Source organism: Siniperca chuatsi, linkage group LG13 (assembly GCF_020085105.1).
Source record: "Siniperca chuatsi isolate FFG_IHB_CAS linkage group LG13, ASM2008510v1, whole genome shotgun sequence".
NCBI lineage: Eukaryota > Metazoa > Chordata > Actinopteri > Centrarchiformes > Sinipercidae > Siniperca > Siniperca chuatsi.
The window spans coordinates 29,821,926-29,840,416 of record NC_058054.1 but is presented as its reverse complement, the minus strand read 5'-3'; the positions used below and the strand labels follow the sequence as shown (position 1 = coordinate 29,840,416).

General features: G+C 40.8%; 1 protein-coding gene across 2 annotated transcripts in view; it reads left to right on the top strand.

The window, feature by feature from the left end:
• Positions 1-18,491, top strand: part of si:ch211-207d6.2 (sickle tail protein) — a 211,124-nt gene that overhangs the window by 37,827 nt on the left and 154,806 nt on the right. For both annotated transcript variants that reach the window (XM_044218727.1, XM_044218728.1), the window contains exon 2: positions 14,037-14,365. In XM_044218727.1, coding sequence (XP_044074662.1) covers positions 14,037-14,365 — 329 coding nt within the window. The remainder of the gene's footprint in view (positions 1-14,036; positions 14,366-18,491) is intronic.

The window sequence follows — 18,491 nt, the reverse complement described above, 5'->3', positions numbered from 1 at the left end:
AGAGAGAGCAGGAGGTAAGAGAGCATACAGTAACACAATGCAAATTCCACAAAGAATTTTAAAATAATAATGTAATCATAGTAGCAATATTAATAAAATAATGATAGTAATAATTATGATAGGAATAATAATGACAATAATAGTAATAAGACTAATAATAATAATTGTAGTAGTGGTTGTCGAGCAGGAACATGTTGGCAGCAGGTGGCCCACAATCACAGATCCAGACTCTGCAGCTCCGGAGGCAGAAATACCTGGTGAAAGTGACAGAACGAGAGAGGAGAGAGATGAGAAAGCACAAAACTACGGGAGAGAGAAGATGTCGAGTTAGTAACATGCATTAATGGGATAAGAATGCATACAGATGGAGAGGGAGAGGAGGAGAGAGGTGCATCATGGGAAGTCTCTAGGGAGTCTAGGCCTGTAGCAGCATAACTAAGGGATGGTTCAAGACTCACCAGCCCTAATTATAAGCTTTATCAAAGAGGAAAGTCTTCAGAATCAGAATCAGAAATACTTTATTGATCCCCGAGAGCAAACTCTTTTGTTACAGCTGCTCACTATCACGTCAGTGCACACAGGAATAGAAGTTCTAAGCAAATCAAAATATAATACACTATAGTACAGGCAAGATAAATTAAGTACAAAGTGGATATAAGTATAAAATTAAAATAAGTGTAAAGTACAAAGTGGATTTATCTGTTGATGATAAGTATGTACAGTATAATAATACAATGTAATAATATAAGTAATAAGTAATAGTGCTTGTACTGTCAAGTTAAGTGTAGCTTATTAAGATGATTATGAGAAGGTGGATATTGCACAGCAGTAATAGAAGTATGAATAAATATCAATAAATAAGGAATTTTAAACTGAAAAGAGTATATTGCACAGCAGTATTAAACAGAGAATATTGCCCAATTATTTCAAGAATTGCAGTGACGTTAATGGTCCAATGTCCAGTTTAATGACTTAGGGTCATATAGACTGACACTTAAAGGGAGGAGTTAAAGAGTTTGATGGCCACAGGCAGGAATGACTTCCTGTGGCGCTCTGTGGTGCTTTTTGGGGGGGATGAGTCTTCCGTTGAAGGTACTCCTTTGTTTGACCAGCACGTCATGGAGTGGTTGGGAGACACTGTCCAAGATGTCATGTAGTTTGGCCAGCATCCTCCTCTCTGACACTACCAATAGAGAGTCCAGCTCCACCCCCACAATATCAATGGCCTTACGGATCAGTTTGTTGAGTCTGTTAGTGTCTGCTAGGCATCTTCGGCACAGGAACGAGGCAAGATGTCTTCCACAGAACAGGGACCCTTTGAAGACTCAGGCTCAGGTTGAAGACATGTTGAAGGACTCCACATAGCTGGGGGGCACAGGCTTTTAGCACCCCGGGGCAACTGTCATCGGGGCCTGCAGCCTTGTTTGAATGGCGTTTCATCAGCTGTCCTCTCATCTGGTCAGCAACCAAACAGCAGAGGTTACAGGCGGGGGAGGGGGGGAGTCATTGGTCTTGAGAGGGCTGTTGGGAGTAGGACTCTCCGAAGAAGATGGAGGAGGGGGGAGCAGTGGACTCAGAGGAGTCTGAGGACTGACAGCAGCTGAGTTAGAGGGGGGATGAACAGGAGCCAGTGTGTCGAATCTGTTAAAGAACAGATTAAGTTTGTTGGCTGCCTTCAACTCCTCTGCTGCCAGTCAGTCTGAAGCCAGTCATGCTCTTCATGCCGCTCCAAACCTCTCTCATGTTGTTCTGCTGGAGTTTTCACTCCAGCTTCCTCCCTGATCTTCTCCTTCAGGTCGACCTGGATTGCCCTCACCTCCTCCCTATTCCCATCGGTAAAGGCCCTCCTCTTGGCATTCAGGATGTCTTTGATGTCCTTTGTTACCCACGGTTTGTTATTTGGATAACAATGGACCACCTTAGTTGGGACATTGCAGTCCACACAGAAGTTAATGTAGCCAGTGATGCACTCAGTGAGCCCGTCAGTGTCCTCTCCATGAGCCTCACAGAGTGCATCCAAGTTTGTCACCTCAAAACATCCCTGAAGTGTCTCATAGGTGTCTCATAGGCCTCCTCTGACCACAAGGACAGTGAGGAGATGTCCTCAGTCCTTCAGCTCGGAACACAGTCCGCCCGTTGAGTGCTTGATCATGATGTTGGTGGAGCAGGTCTCTGCAGAGACGTGGGCAGCAGAGAGTCCTGGGGCTGGGAGCTGCTGCGATCCAGCAGCGACAGGGAGCTGCTGCAATCCAGCAGGGAGTGATGGCTGCTGCGATCCAGCAGGGAGTGTTTTGTGGTAGCGGCACAGGCGAGCAGCTGGGCAGCAGCGCACTCGAGCAGCTGGGCAGCTGTGCAGCTGTGGGAGCCACACTTCCTCCTGGAGGGTTTCCCAGAAGGTGCCAAGACAGCAACAGCCTGAGGTACCACCTGGTTTGCAGGCTGAGATGCTGACTGGAGACCAGCAGGCTGGGGTGCAGGCTGGTGACTGGCAGGCCTGGAGTTGAGGTAGGGCTGCAAATCTTGCCTCATGCTGGAGATTGCCGCAAGGTTCTCTACCATAAAGAGTCGCAAGCCTGGGTCTGGATAGTATTGTCCTCTCCATTAAGGAGTATACACAATGCCTGTGTTTGATATCCACTGAGTCCTGAATGGAAAGGCGGAATGTCTCTAGCGTGGAGAACACTTCCTTCAACTCCCCCATGAGAGAGTCGACTTCTGCTGGGTCCATGACTAGTCAGATCATGCTGTCATGTGCTGTGTAGTGGTATGTGGACCCAAATGCAGATGACCAGGAAGCAGTATGAGGGTGAAGTAGCCTGATGGCTACAGTGTTTATTGGGGGTGATGTGGTTTACAGGCAGGTACAGGCAGACAGACCGGTAGGCAGACAGGTAACAAACAGGTAACAGGAAAATGGGTTACCGGCTGGCAGTGGTGGAAACAGGGAAGTGAGTCCAATGTGGCTAAACAGTCCAATAGGAAGCAGGCAAAGTTCAAAATCCAGAATCCAGCCAAGGTCCAAGGGAGACAAAGAATCCAAAACAGAACTCACAGTAAGAATGCCGGGGAACTGGGCACAGGAATCAGGTACAACAAAAAAGGGCACCAAACGGCGACACACACAAATGTCAGGAACAAAACTCAAGACAGGAATCACAATGATCCAACACTGAACAAAGAAAGAGAACCGGACTAAATACTCTAGGGGAGGTGAGACAACGAGACATATGTGCAAACAATCAAGGAAGGGCCAACAATCAAAACTGGAGGGAAAGCAAACAAAGACAGGAAGTAAAACCACAAGACACACAAGGGAAGGAGAATACTTCAAAATAAAACAGGAAATGGAAAACCCTCAAACTGTAACACTATCAGATGCTGCATCTACATGCGCTGCCGTTGCCATAATTCATGCACAGCACTCCACCATATAAAATTGTTTTATTTACATGATTTATTATTTATTCACTCATCTACTGTATATAATTGTTGTATATAATGTTTGTTTGTGAGTAGCATAAAGGGAACTACAACTCAAATCTCGTTATACAACCCTGTGTTGTAAAATGATAAATAAATTTACCCTGCACCTTAAGTTGAATTGCAGCAAAGGACAATAATTGAGTTTAAAAAATACTTAAGTACAAGTGAAATTACAGAATTTTGAAAATAGTCAAAAAAAAGGACAAGTATACAAAAAACAACTTTGTTACAGTAACCAGAGTAAATGTAATTAATGTCTTCCACCCCTGCATCTCAGATAGTAACAGGGGTGAGCATGGAGATTCAATCTTGAACTTGGGAACACCTATCTGTAACCTGCTTGGTTACACTTTACATTTAAAGTGCTCGTTCTAGATCTATTTCAATTTCAAAACTTGGTAAAATTACTAAATGCTAGCGGCAGGGCTTTAGGGCTGGCAATGTTGGTCGGTCCAGCTCTTTTTGTCAGACTGAAATACTGTCTCAACAAATATTGGATGGATTGACATGAAATCTTGTGCAGACATTCATGTTTCCCAGAGGGTGAATCCTACTGATGATCTCTTGACTTTTCACCTAGCACCACCACAAGGTTGACATTTGTGTCATGGGTGAAATATCTCAACAGCTATTAGATGGGTTGCCATGAAATTTGGTTTGGACATTCATGTTCCCCTCAGGATGAATTGTAATAACGTTGGTGGTTATCTGGCCTTTCATCTAGCATCGCCAGTAGGTCACAATTTGAATTTGTCCAATACTTTGGTTTATGACCAAATATCTGCAAAACTAATGACATTCCCATCAGCTTCAGCTGTACTTTGTGTTTACAGCAGCATATGTTAATGTTAGCATGCTAACATGGTAAATAAGATGGTGAACATGGTAAACATTATACCTTTTAATCATCAGCATGTTGGTTTTGTTATTGTGAGCATGTTAGCATGATGTTAGCATTTTGCTCAAGGCACTGCTCACAGAGCCGCTAGCATGGTTGGAGTCTCTTTTGTTTTGTTTTTATAAATTCAATATTGAAGAGTGTAATAATTTCCACAAAGGATGCAAAACTTTTATGATGTCTTCACAGCAGAACTTACAAATATCATTCTTCTGAAATGTAGCCTGGCTTAAATGAGACTTTGTACCTTATTACCTCGTTAAGAATGATGGGGTTAGTAATTCATTAATTTATTATTCCTTCCTTTGAAACATTTTTTTATGAAAATACAATTCAAACTGCAGATTGAAGTGTGCCTTAAGTGGTGTATTGTTGAATCTATATAATTCCACTAATTGGCGGTTAGCTGATGAATACTATACTATTTTGTAGCTAAATCTTAACTGTCATAGTCTCCCTAATTACACCCTCCATCTCACCTTGGGGGAATCACTGCACATTGCCAGTGTTTTGTTATGATGTTGTACTATAACTCCCTCCCTAACTTTGAGGGCAAACTAGAGGAGGTCTGGAAAAGGTGAGACCAACGCCCCATTAGTGTTTCCTCAGGAACACACACACACACACACACACACACATACAGACTTCCTATTTGAACTTTCCAAGTGCAGTGCCCTGAGCAGTGTGGGCTCTATATCCCTGCAGCCTGTGTGAGACATCAGAGTGTGAACAGACAGAACTCTATTAGCTGAACATGCTGGAACTGGAACAAATACTACAGGTAACCTTAAAGTATTGTATTAAACTGTAGCTCCAGTGTTTGTGTTATTATAAAACATAATATGTTTTACTAACTTTCTCATTTAATTTAAATATCAGAAGAGTAATGCAATGTCACAAACTGGAAATTGAGGAAACAATAATGTTTCTCAGACTAACCTGCTGTAGAATAGCACAGAACTTCCAAAATATACAACCAACAAGGGATCTTTGGTATGCCTACAACACTAAATACACAATAAATTGTGAAAACTGTGAAATACAATATCTCATGATAGCAAGTAAACTCATTTCTAAATTTTCTGACATGTCAGAAAGTCAGGCTTGATGAAGTGAAGAAGCTACAAAAAACACTAATCATCTAAGGTATTAAGGTATGCACCTAAAAAAATGCATATTTTGTAGGCATCTCTTCCCAATTGAGGCTGAAAGTTCATTCTAGACCTCTGGAATAGTAGTTGGCAAAATAATCTTAAATAATCTTTACAATCTTAGATCTCAAAAAAAAAAATCTTGAAAGCACTAGAAAAAATAAGTAAGTGGAACTTGAGTTAAGACTATTGTATCAAATTTTACTTGTTTTCCTGGCTTTCTAGTTCATGATATTCAGTCAGAGTATGATGACAGTGATGTTATTTCCTCTTGATAAAAGATAAAACAGGTCCACTTAACAGTAGTGATAACTAAAGCCCTGCTAGTGTCCTGTCCAAGACGATTTGGGGAATTCTGGTAGCGGGTTAAAGCTAAAATTGTTATGGGGAACGTGTTAGCAAACAGTTGTTTATTCACACATCCAGCAGTTACAGAGCAACTTGATCTTGACTCATTTGGAGTCGTGCTTGTGTCCACTGGATGAATGTAAGTCCAATATTCACTCTCCTTTTAACTCTGGTTTGGTCTCCACCAACCCCTAAGAACCATATCTAACTCTTTAGCTGTTAAATGCTCCACTGTGTTAACCAGCTAGTCTCTAACTGTGCCTTTCTGCTGTTTGGTGCTGAGCTGGTAGTGTACAGTAGGTTTATCAGAGCTTTGTCACTGAAAACAGCTGCCTGCTGCTGGAAACAATGTTGATGAGAGTGGGGTTTGTGGATCAGAAAACCAAAACAATGAGTTTAAAGAGGCTAACTAGCTCTGTAGAGCAGAGGAAAACTACAGTGCTGGTGATACTTTGATAACATCACTATGAGCAACACCTTTCACATTACACATAGTTATTTGATCAGTTGTTAATCTATAAATATTAGTGCAATTTTAATCATTTATTAGAATAAATAACCAGTTTTTCTGTAACAACCAGTTGTTCTGAGTCATGCCTGCCCTAAGAGAAATGGTACTACCTCATTCTTGACTAATATACCACTAAATTGAGCACAGCTTAAGCCTCATTAAGAACAGAGTCTAGTGAGAGAAAGTCTAATAGTCATGTTGGAGGAATAGTTTCTGTCTGAGTTACTATGTCAGTTTGGACTGAATGGATTAAGTTATACTCTGCCAGCTTATGTTGTGTGCTGTGTGTCACTGATGAGAGGAGGCTGTGGGAATGTTTAACACAGAAGAAAATACAATGAATCCAAGCAATTTAAAATGAAGTTATGTGTCAGTTTTATATTTGTGACTGCAGACTGTACACACTACAAGTGCATCACACATACAACGCATGCACTAGAAAAGCAAACTGGACGCTTGTTTTGTGCACTGTATGTATGTATTGTATTCCCCATCCTTGTTCGTATTATTGTTAAGCTTGGTCATTTTCTTGTTTTGACTTTTTCTTGTTGTTCAGCCAAATACAACAAATAAAGGAGCTTTTTTTTTCATGTCAGGAGGTTGCCATAATGCTTTCTACTGTGCATGTGTGGAATGTGTCTATGTATGTAGACCCCTGATTGTGGTAGGTATAGAAGTGTGTGCGCATCCATTGTCTGTACTGAAGTCAGATCAGGGCTTTATACTGTTCAGTTGTGATCTTACTAGATGGTGGTGCAGTGGTCATCACTGTTGCCTCAGTTCCTGTCCAAAGACATGCTGGTTAGGTTAACTGGCAACTCCAATTTGCCCACAGGTGTGCCTATGACTTGTGACCTGCCCAGGGTGTACCCCACCTCTCACCCAATGTGAACTGGGCTCCAGCCCCTGCGACCCTGCTCCAGATATGTCACCAGCTGCTTCTTTTTACCTGACAATGGGGAGCTTCACCTTCAAAAAGTCCCCCAGTGATTTAGTACTGCACTTTTGTAAAGTTTCAAAACTTGCAAGAGACCAAAGATCAGATAACTTGGACCCAGCCTAAGATTCTAAACCAATCAGTCCACAGAGGTGATGTGATGCTAGAGCAGCAATATGTGGTGCATTGTGTAGTTGCCAATTAAAATTTTAGTGTAACTGGACTATTGCAGCAGAAGTTAGCATACTGTAACATGAATGAAAGACTGCTCCTTGTATTTTTCTTTTACAGGTCATACACATAAAATAGTACTCCAGTGATTTAGTATTGCACTTCCATAATGTTGGGCTACTGCATGTTTTCATCAGACCCTCCCTGTCACACCCATGTCTTTCAAACTCCACACCTCCAGTTTGTAGCCCAGGCTTTCTGTAATAAATTTGGAGTCTCTAAGCCCAAGCTGATGACATCATCAGGGTTATCTCTGAGGTGGGGGTGCCTATACCCCTGCACCTCCACTTTTAGTCTGTCTCAATGGGCCCACAAAGTTTGGTCACATTGGTTCAACTTCATCTAAATATATTGTTACTTTCTCGGCCCATTATTCATGCCTGCCAGTATCTCCTCACATTCCAGGCCGTGTTGTGTTTTGTCACCACCACACACAGTAAAATAAAAATGTCCAGCTATTTAAAAAAATGTTTTTCCATTCAACCAGTCACAAAGTTTCCTCATTACAGACAGCAAAGCTCCAGGACAGCTCTAAATGTCAGGATGATGAAACTGTGTGTGTGTGTGTGAGAGAGAGAGGGGAGCCCATCTGTACACTACAAGAAATGAGTAAAAGATTATACACCTGTAGTCTTCAGTTTCTCAATTAAGAGACTTTCTTAAAAAAAGTTTTCAACATTTGTTGTCATTCTTTTTTCAACAAATCTTGCAGAATTATCAGGTAGCAACTGTTAACCTGAAAGCCTAGTCCAAAAACACTATGCAAACAACCATCACACATTCCACACAAACATACTGCATATGCCACACATGAATATGTGCAAGCTCTCTGCTTACATTGAAAATGCACATAAATCAGCTAACTTTGACCCAGTCTGAGATTGTAAAAGAACCAGGTCCCATTGGAGAGGTAGAGCTGATGTGATGCTAGAGTAGGAATGATTACTGTGGTATGTAGTTGACCCTTGAGTATTATATTGATGAAGCATCCAAATTTAATCATTATATCATCAGCAGTTAGCATATTATCACAAGAATGCAAAGAACGCTTCTTGTATTGCACTTGTACTGTGAATGTAATAGGCCCTGTGCTTTAAAGAGTTCTCCAGCGATTTCGTGTTGCAGTTCCATAAAGAAAGGAGAGACAGAGTAAAAAAAGAATGATCAAAATCGAAGCAGCAGATATCCTGACTTTTAGTTCCTAGTATGGGTCAAGCTCCAAAACACTCCTACACTTCCCATAATGAAACTGGATAGTGTAAGCTTTCTGTTATAAATGTGTACTCCCCAATCCCCAGTCATTATACAACTTTTCACAGAGTAAAAATTCATGTAACTGAACTGAATCAAAACTAGCTTTGTCTAACTTTGCATGTAGCTATCCATATCACAGAATAGATATGTTATCTTTACCAAAACAAAGTTTTAATTCACATTGACTCAATTTTACCTAAGCATGAAGGATTTCAAACTACAAAAAGATCCTACCTCATCTCCTACTAATGAAATTGTGAACTCTAACAATCATTAAATAAGTACTATTAGTAGTAAAATGCTAACTGAATAAATTGAAAAGCAAAGTAGTGGAGCTAGAGGACAGTCCACTTTGAAATTCTTCTACTCTGCTTACTTCTAAATAACAGCAGTTGGCATGAGTCAGTGTTTGAATTCATAACTGAAGTCAGAGTCAGTGTGGTTTGGACTGATGGTCGCTTAAGCAACGTTTCTGCACCACTGATGTTTCACCACTGCTGTGAATTCAGGGTGTCATCTTTTACAGTGTATGTGTGTATATGTGTGTATGTTAGAGCCTGCAGGTCTGACAATGTATAATGCCACACAGCTCTGGGGATGACATCAGTCACAGCAGCCAGAGCAGTATGCTCTAGTTAGGGCTGGATCAGTGCCATTTAGACTGAACTAATTACTTTGTCCAACCACAAAGGCTGTACAGTGCCATCAGCCATTTATGTTGGTTTATGGGACATAGAGGAGGGAGGAGGGAGTCTGTGTGTGTGCTTATGTGTGGGGTTCAAAGGGAGAACTACACAGTGCTTATGTGATTAGTGCACCAAAGTTACGTTCAAGTACAAGAAGGCTCACTAGCTCACTAGCAACAGTATATAGAGTTTAAAATTTGGCTCCACCTGGACAAAATGCAATATTATATACAGTATATGGCTTAGCAACAAGAAATTGCTATCATGTCTTTATGTCGTCTCTTCTTAGACTATGGATGAAATACATGTTTGACTGAGGACTGGGCATGTTACAAACCTTTTTAAAAATAGCGAGCCATTCTTGTTTGTTTCCCTTCACAATAGTAAAAATACTGTACCAAAGAATCCAATTACATACTGTATATACAAATTTACACATTTACATAACAAATGGATCTAGCACCAAATCTGCACTATAGAGCCTGAACAGTCCATGGTCGCAGAAAGCAATATTTAACATCACTTTTATGTCTTTGACTATAAATTTCTGCTGCTCATTGTCATCAGTGTGTTCCTGTGACCTGTGTGCGTAATGCTGGCCTGTAAATCAAATTGCTTTCTGGATAAAAACAAAGTTGAAGATGACGCTGAAGACAACATAAATCATTTGTCCCATCCAGGTTCACAGGCCAGTGCTCCATCTTAATTCTCCTTGACCTCAGCTCAGCCTTTTACACAGTGGACCACAATGCCTTAATCAGCCGTCTGAAGAACTATGTTGGAATCAGTGATGTGGCTCTGGATTGGTCCATGTCTTATCTGTAAAACAGGTCCTTCTCTGTAGTGTTTGGAGATGCCTCCTCCTCTCATGCTCCTCTCTTTTGTGTGGTCCCCCAGAGGTCTATTCTGGGTCCCCTTTTATTTACTGAATACATGTTACCATTATTTCTGGCCCTTCAGCACTAGCAGTATTAACAATCTCTCGACTAGTCTGGGTGCCTTATCTAATAACGTTTAAAAAAGAGGCTTTTTTCCTAGGTGTACTTTTTTACTTTTGATGCTCAGGTGACTAAAGTGGTACAGTCCTGCTTTGTCCAACTGAGACATTTAACCAAGACCAGGTCATTCCTTTCATCTGCAGATCTAGAAAAGGTCATCCATGCTTTTGACTATTGCAATGCACTTTATTCTGCAACTTATACAAAACACTGCTGCCAGGCTTTTAACACGTACTGAGAGAAGGGACGACATTGCACCGATCCTTGCTGCCCTTCACTGGTTACCTGTGCGTTTTATGATGATGAAAGATTTTACTGCTCGTTTTTAAAGCCATGGTCAGGCTCCTGCCTGTATCTGTGATTTGCTAACTCCCTATGAGCCTGATCGCTGCTTGAGATCCTCTGGCAGGGCCCTACTAATGGTTCCAAAATCTCGACTGGTCATTAAAGGTGACAGGCCCCTGCTGTCGGGCCCCTCAGCTGTGGAACTCCCTGCCTGAAGATCTCAGGAAGGCAAACTCAGTGTCCTCTTTTCAATCTCTTCTTAAGAATCACTTTTCTCTTATGGATGTTTCTTAACTGATGGTATTTATTGTAACTATTTAAATTATTTTATCTTGTTATATATCTGTTGTATGTTTTGGATCTTATTGACTTTTTATTCTGTGTTTTACTGTAAAGCACTTTGTAACTTCATGCTGTATAGATAGTTATCCTTATTACTTAATATAATAATAATTGTAACTTAATATATATGAATCACAGCTCTGTACTGGAAGTGACCATCGGACTGGTTGTTCATTTTAACAAAGATAAAACAACAATTGTTTTGTTGTATGTTAACAAAACAATTATTGTTATATCTTAAAGCTGCACTATTCGATATCGTTATCTTTTTATACTAACAGTAGAGCAAAAGACTATGTGTAATGTGACAAGTGTCACTCATGACAAACCCACAGAGAGTTATTATATTTCTAACTCTGCAGTTCCTCTCAGATCTATGGAGCTTTATAGCCTCTTTTAGCAAAAATACACTGTGGAACAGAAATATTTATCAGTGTCAGCAATAGTCTGTGATAACAATGAAGTAACTAACTGCTAGCATTTGTTAACATTAAGTCAGTTAATGCATGCCATGGAAAATTTAATCTGGAACTCATCGGATAATCCATCAATCTACTTCCATACTCACCTTGAGTATGATCAATTATCGACACCTCATGAGAACAGTATCATTCAGGCTTCAGATACTTAGCCTACATAAACTCTTGTAATTCCCTGTTCACATTATTTATATTTCAGTGACAATCCCTCTCCAGCTGTGTATGGAGAGTGCTATCTGAAGCTGAATGAAAGATGTGTTGTATTTTATTTTTTAGCCTCCCTGAATCTGTTGTTCTCATCATCTGCAGAGCTGCATATTGTTCCTCCATTGTTACAGCATTTATCCACACACTGATGCACATTACATAAAAGCTCAGTGGGTAGCCATTTTTAAATCCAGATGCACAACTAAGAGACAAGCAGTTTAGGTAAAAGTTCATGCTTACTCATGGTCAAAATCAGGCATGCAAATGTATCAAAAAAGGGGTCAGGCAGGCAGAACAAAAGGCTGGACAGCTATGGCGTAAGGACAATAGATAGTCTGGCAGGGAATGAGTGGGCCTGTATATATACTGCAGGGTTGATGAGGCAAGGTGGGAACAGGTGAGCAGGTGGGCGGGACAGGGGTTACTGCAGGGCATGTGCCACAGTAATGTAATGTTTTGCGTTAAAATATCTTCTTTGGGGGCTTTTCCAAGCCATACGTGATTGTTTGCGATTAAAGGTGGGGTATGGGATTCTGGAGAAATCCAATACCATGACAAATACCATGATACAGAGCGAACAGCGACACAGCAAGTAATGTAACGTTAGCTAGGTTGTGGGTTAGCAAACTGTCGCTACAGTTTCTAATAGAAGGTTAACTGTTAATTGCACCTCCTTCTGGTGTTTATATTAAACAGCATATGACACCATTGACAAGCACACCCAGAAGGCTTTGAAACTGGTGTTGTGAAATATAATTGAACAATTAGATAAATAAAGGAAATGACAATGGTTAAAACGTTTGAGAGACTTTATTGTGTTGGGGGGAACTGGACCAATGACCTCAGTATTTAAAAAATTCAGGGCCTGTATTTATCAAACTTCTGACAGTTATGCTCTAGAGAGTCAACTTGAAGTTGTTTGTTGAACAATAAGACACATTTATCAATAGATTAATTTCTACTGACAATGAAGTGTAGGAGTAACCTTTAAAAGGTCCTGTGTGTAACATTCAGGAGGATCTATCGGCAGAAATGGAATATAATATTCATAAGTATGTTTTCATTAGTGTATAATCACCTGAAAATAAGAATCGTGTTAGAATAAGCCCTTTATATCTACAGAGGGAGCAGGTCCTCTTCCATGGAGGCCGCCATGTTGCACCACCATGTTTCTACAGTAGCCCAGAACGGACAAACCAAACACTGGCTCTAGACAGGGCCGTTCACGAGATTCGCGAATGGAAACCAAAACAAAAAAAATACCTGGAGGGAATCCTGCTGTTGGTAGAGGATGTACATCAGAGAACTTGTGAGGAGAATTTAGTACCACACTGACGAAGTGCAGACAATAAAGTGATTACAAACAAAGTCAATGCCAGCTTTCCTCTTGTTATTTGAACCCCTGTAATCAATTGAGAATGACTTCCGGATGGGAGCCGAAATGTCTTGATTCTGAAAACAGTGTCCAGATGACTACGACTGAAACCTTTTCTACGATTTGAACCCCTGGTAAATGCAAAAAAAGAAGATGTAACATCCTATCCTGAATGTTAAAATCAAATGCAAATAATGAGCTAAAACCAGCCCATTCTGAATTATACATGTTGCTTTTCTAATGTTCTCATGTTGCTTTTGAATCTACTCTAAACCAACCTGAGAAACCTCTGGAGCGCTCTTAAATTTAAGTATTTTTAAGATAAAAGAAATTGGATGAATAGTTGTTATTCTTAAGTTTGTGAGTACTAGTTAAAATGAGGGATTTTTACTTTTATGTTTCACTACACAAAATTTTACGTTTAGCAGTTTGCTAAATATGGACCCTGGCTACAGCCCTGGTCAAAATAATCTGAAATCAATTTTCAGTTTATTTCATATAATTAAACGCTTCCAGAGTTTATGTGCAGTTTGAATTGAAGCGAGACTGAGTGAGCTTGAGAGATATTACAAAATGTATTTACATATCTTCATTATTTCAACATATTTAGTTTCATCTTGTCGAAGTGAAAAAAGGATGACACACTGTAACAGTTACAACAAGTGACAAGTGTTAACATTTTAATGTAGCCATACATTTCATCCTGTCATATCTGTTTTTTCTGTCCTCTCTGAACCCGGCCTTTTCTTGTCCTGTCCTATATTTTCTTCTCTTTCATCCTTGTCTATTCTTTGTCTCTGTACTCTCATCTTGTTTCCTCACTCCTTTCCCCTCTCATCCATCCCACTCAGATTCAGGAAACTCCCTTTCCAGAGTCTCTTCTTCTTCTTCTGCTGTGGACAGCAGCACTGAACGTCTGCTGCAGAACAAACAGTACACCAACAGCAGCCTGCTCTGTAACCTGGACCTCTCCTCCTACGGTTCAGATCCACGGTCTCCTAGCACCTTACCACAAAGCTACGCCACTGCTGCTGGTACCAGCAGCAGGGACAGCCAGCTGGACAGCCTGATGATGCAGCACTCCGAAGTGGAGAGGAAGAAGGAGGTGTTCCTAGACCACCTGAGGCAGAAGTATCCTCCTGCCATAATCATGGGACACCAGGACCGCATGAGGGAAAAGGTGAGCTTTAAAGCTGTGCTGGTATACGTTAGCTACCTGTGTTAAACTCTTTGTTGCTGACCTCTGTTGACCTTCTCTCCACAAAGATTTAACATTAGATCCAAACCTTTAAAACTGCAATAGTAATTACACCTAACAATACTGCTTACCTGAAAAAGAAAGCACTGCTCTCAGTGAAACTTCCCTGGGTATATAAAGGGTTTTTTTTAAATAAACCTGTATTCATTATTATATTTTTTCCTCTGACTCATGGAGAAAAGTGAATACTGTGTCCCAAGATGCCGACCCATCCATTCATTGCAATGAAAGTTGTTCACTGTGGCCTGTAGAGTGTGAGCACTAAAGTTCTTTTCTGGCTGACATCCTGCTGGCTCAACACACACACACACAAATGGTACAGAAGTAATGTACCAGTGCCCCTTTTTAAGACTTTTGCTCATTACACTGTATTGGAAAAAGCTTACCTGCACTTTGCATTTAGTACTGGCAGGTCTATGTTGGACAACACTGAAATGCAATACACCTCTTCACTTCGTTTTTATGTGTTGTGATTTGGTTTTAATATGGCATTAATGTTCATGTCATAATGAAAAACAATTCACTTCTTCTTCTTCTTTTCCTTTCGGCTGTTTCCTTTCAGGGGTCGCCACAGCGAATCATGTGCCTCCATCTAACCCTGTCCTCTGCATCCTCTTCACTCACACCAATTAACTTCATGTTCTCTCTCACTACATCCATAAATCTCCTCTTTGGTCTTCCTCTAGAGCTCCTGCCTGGCAGCTTCAACCTCAGCATCCTTCTACTATTATATTCACAGTCTCTCCTCTGAACGTGTCCAAACCACCTCAATCTGGCCTCTCTGACTTTATCTCCGAAACGTCTAACATGAGCTGTCCCTCTGATGTCCTTGTTCCTGATCCTGTCCATCCTTATCACAACCTCAACATCTTAAGCTCTGCTACCTCCAGCTCTGCCTCTTGTCTTTTCTTCAGTGCCACTGTCTCTAAGCTGTACAACAACGCTGGTCTCACCACCGTTTTGCACACCTTTCCTTTCATTCTTGCTGATACTCTTTTATCACACAACACACCTGACACTTTTCTCCACCCGCTCCAACCTGCTCGCACTCGCCTCTTCACCTCTTTTCCACAGTCTCCATTGCTCTGAACCGTTGACCCTAAGTACTTGAAGTCCTGCACCTTCTTCACCTCTGCTCCCTGTGACCTCACCGTCCCACCTGGGTCCCTCTCATTGACACACATGTATTCTGTCTTACTGCGGCTAAGCTTCATTCCTCCGTTTTCCAGAGCAGACCTCCATCTCTCTAGATAACAATAGATTTCCTTCACCTGCTCCCTGCTCTCACTACAAATCAAAATGTCATTCGCAAATATCATAGTCCATGGAGATTCCTGTCTAACCTCATCTGTCAGCCTGTCCAACACCAGAGCAAACAAGAAGGGGCTCAGAGCCAATCCTTGATGCAGACCCACCTCCACCTTAAACTCCTCTGTCACACCTACAGCACACCTCACCACGGTCTTACAGCTCTCATACATGTCCTGCACCACTCTAACATACTTCTCTGCCACTCCAGATTTCCTCATACAATAACTTCCTTATAACAATTCACTCACTTATTAAATACAAAAAGCTAAACAACTGTCCTTTAACATGTTTTTCATTTAATTATGACACAGTGAATGCAGACAAAAAAAGAAAATACAACAATGTGTGTTAAAATTTCACTTTATTTCGTTGTTTACATGTAAGCATTTTAAACATTCCATACAGATTATGATAATACAAAGTCATTTTGTGTTTTTAACCCGCAGAAAAAAAACAGCAGTTTCTTCTGTACTTAGCCCCCTGGGGGTCATATGGTAGGAAAAAATATTCATGGGGATCACTATACGGAGTACATGGATTAATAAACGGAGCACAGGGATTAATAAACCGAGCGCGTGGATTAATAAACCGAGCGCAGGGATTAATACATTTGTTGTGAGGGTGTCACCCGGTCAAGTAGGGAACACAAGGGAATAGGACCCAAACGCAGAGGCAGAGCAGATGCAGTTCATTAATTTATTACAAAGGAAAGGCTTACACGAATAATCAGGCAGGCAGAAGTCCAAATCGGGAAGGCAGTCCAAGACAGGCAAACAAATCCGACAAGGAGCAGGCAAGGTACAAAATCCATACAAGGTCAAAAAGGAACAGTAGAAAAGACCGAGCTGATCATAAAGGAAACGACGTCCGATGTGCAAATGACGAACTGACATTGAACAAAGGAAAAATTCGGACTAAATACACTTAGATAGGGGAGACAACGAGACACAGGTGCAATTAATTACAAACAATCAAAACTGGAGGGAAAAGCAAACAAAGACAGGAAGTAAACCACAAGACACACGAGGAGAGGAGAACACTTCAAAATAAAACAGGAAACAGGACAAAAACCTCAAACTATGACAAAATTGAGTGCATGGATAAATAAACCGAGCGCATGGATTAATAAATTGAGCGTGCACTTGAAGAGTGCACTCAGTAGAGTGCAGATCTCTACCAGGCCTGGTGTCACCCAATGGTGTATGAATAACACGGCAATGTCATTTCGCGTATTGTCACAACACCTTTTTTGCTTTTTGCATGTCATTTCACACCATTTAGTCTCTACTGACTTATATTGTGCAGAGAGATGTCATAGAGAAAAAAATGTAAGGTGAAGCAGTATAAAGAGCGATGAAGTCCATGTAGGGACGAGGTCAGGGTGGATGAGTCAAACAAACACAGGACTTTCACCCAGGAGACTGCTGTTTGTGTCCCGTGTGAAACCAAAAGTCAACGTTGACTTATTTTACGTTAACATACGTATTTAATTTACGTCACATACGTAACGTAACTTCACTTATGTACTTAACTTAATGATGTATGACGCGATGTAAGTGTCAGCGTGTTCGTTTATTTGCAAAAGAAAAGTCTGGAGAGAAGCTATTCCTTAATTTGGCATTTATTAAAGCATTGGAGGATCAAAAGCATCTGGTACAAAGATCTTTTCTATTCAGAAAACTACAGTCAGCAAGCTGTTAATCTGTAGTCATCATCCTAAAAAATAATGCTAGTCTTAACATTACACAGAGTTTTAAATGAGAATGTACAACTATCTGATAGGTTTCTACAAAGGTGGGAGGAGCTGTGGTTTAGACTTAGCTCTCCCTTCGGTGGTGCACAGGCTGGTCCCAGCCTCTTGGCACACAATTCCACCCTTCGTGTGGATACAGCGCCCTAGGGGTGGAATCCTACACTCCCTCTGTTTGTAAGTTGCTAAAGTCGCTGCTTCGTTCCCCAAAACTGATACTTCTCCTCTCATGGCCATTACAATACATACTGCCCTCAGTGCATGATGTTCTTTCTGATATCCCTGTTTTTTTGTATAAATGTAAACCTGTTTGCAACAGCTAATCAACTTTTCCCTGCAGTCAGCAAGTCTGCAGGACAACACTTTGAATTGTTAAGCCTCATGCCCTGCGTGTGTGTACAAAAGTTTCAACATGGTATTAATATAATAGGCAAGCAACCTTCATTTAAATTATTAATTCTCACATAAGTAACGTACTTACCAACCAGCTGGTTAAGAGGAGTGAGGAGTCAGCAGCCAATGGTGGTTTAAAACAGAGCAGTCAATAAAATAGGTTTTTCCAAAATTGTGAATCACCACAACCATGAGAGGTCCTTTTACACGGAACAAAGACTGTGGATTTTGTCTTCCTCTTACATTGAACTTGTACTAGGAAGGGATTTCTTCACAGTCAGTATGAGCAGAAGAAATTATTGCAGTGCCCAGTAGTTCTCTCAATGTACATATAGACATGTATTTGTTGTATTTGTTGTATTTAGACTTGAAAAAATCCGAACCTATCTTAAGCAGTCTGCCGAAACTAGGCTGCCTGCTGGTCTGAGTTTCTCATAAATATTCCCTCTAAAGCAGACCCAGAAGCACCTAACAACTTTGGTGACCTGTTTCTCACCATCATTTCACCAGTGGTGGAGGAAATATTAGATCCTTTACTTCAGTAAAAGTACTAATACCACACTGTAAAAATACATATTATATGTAAAAGTCCTG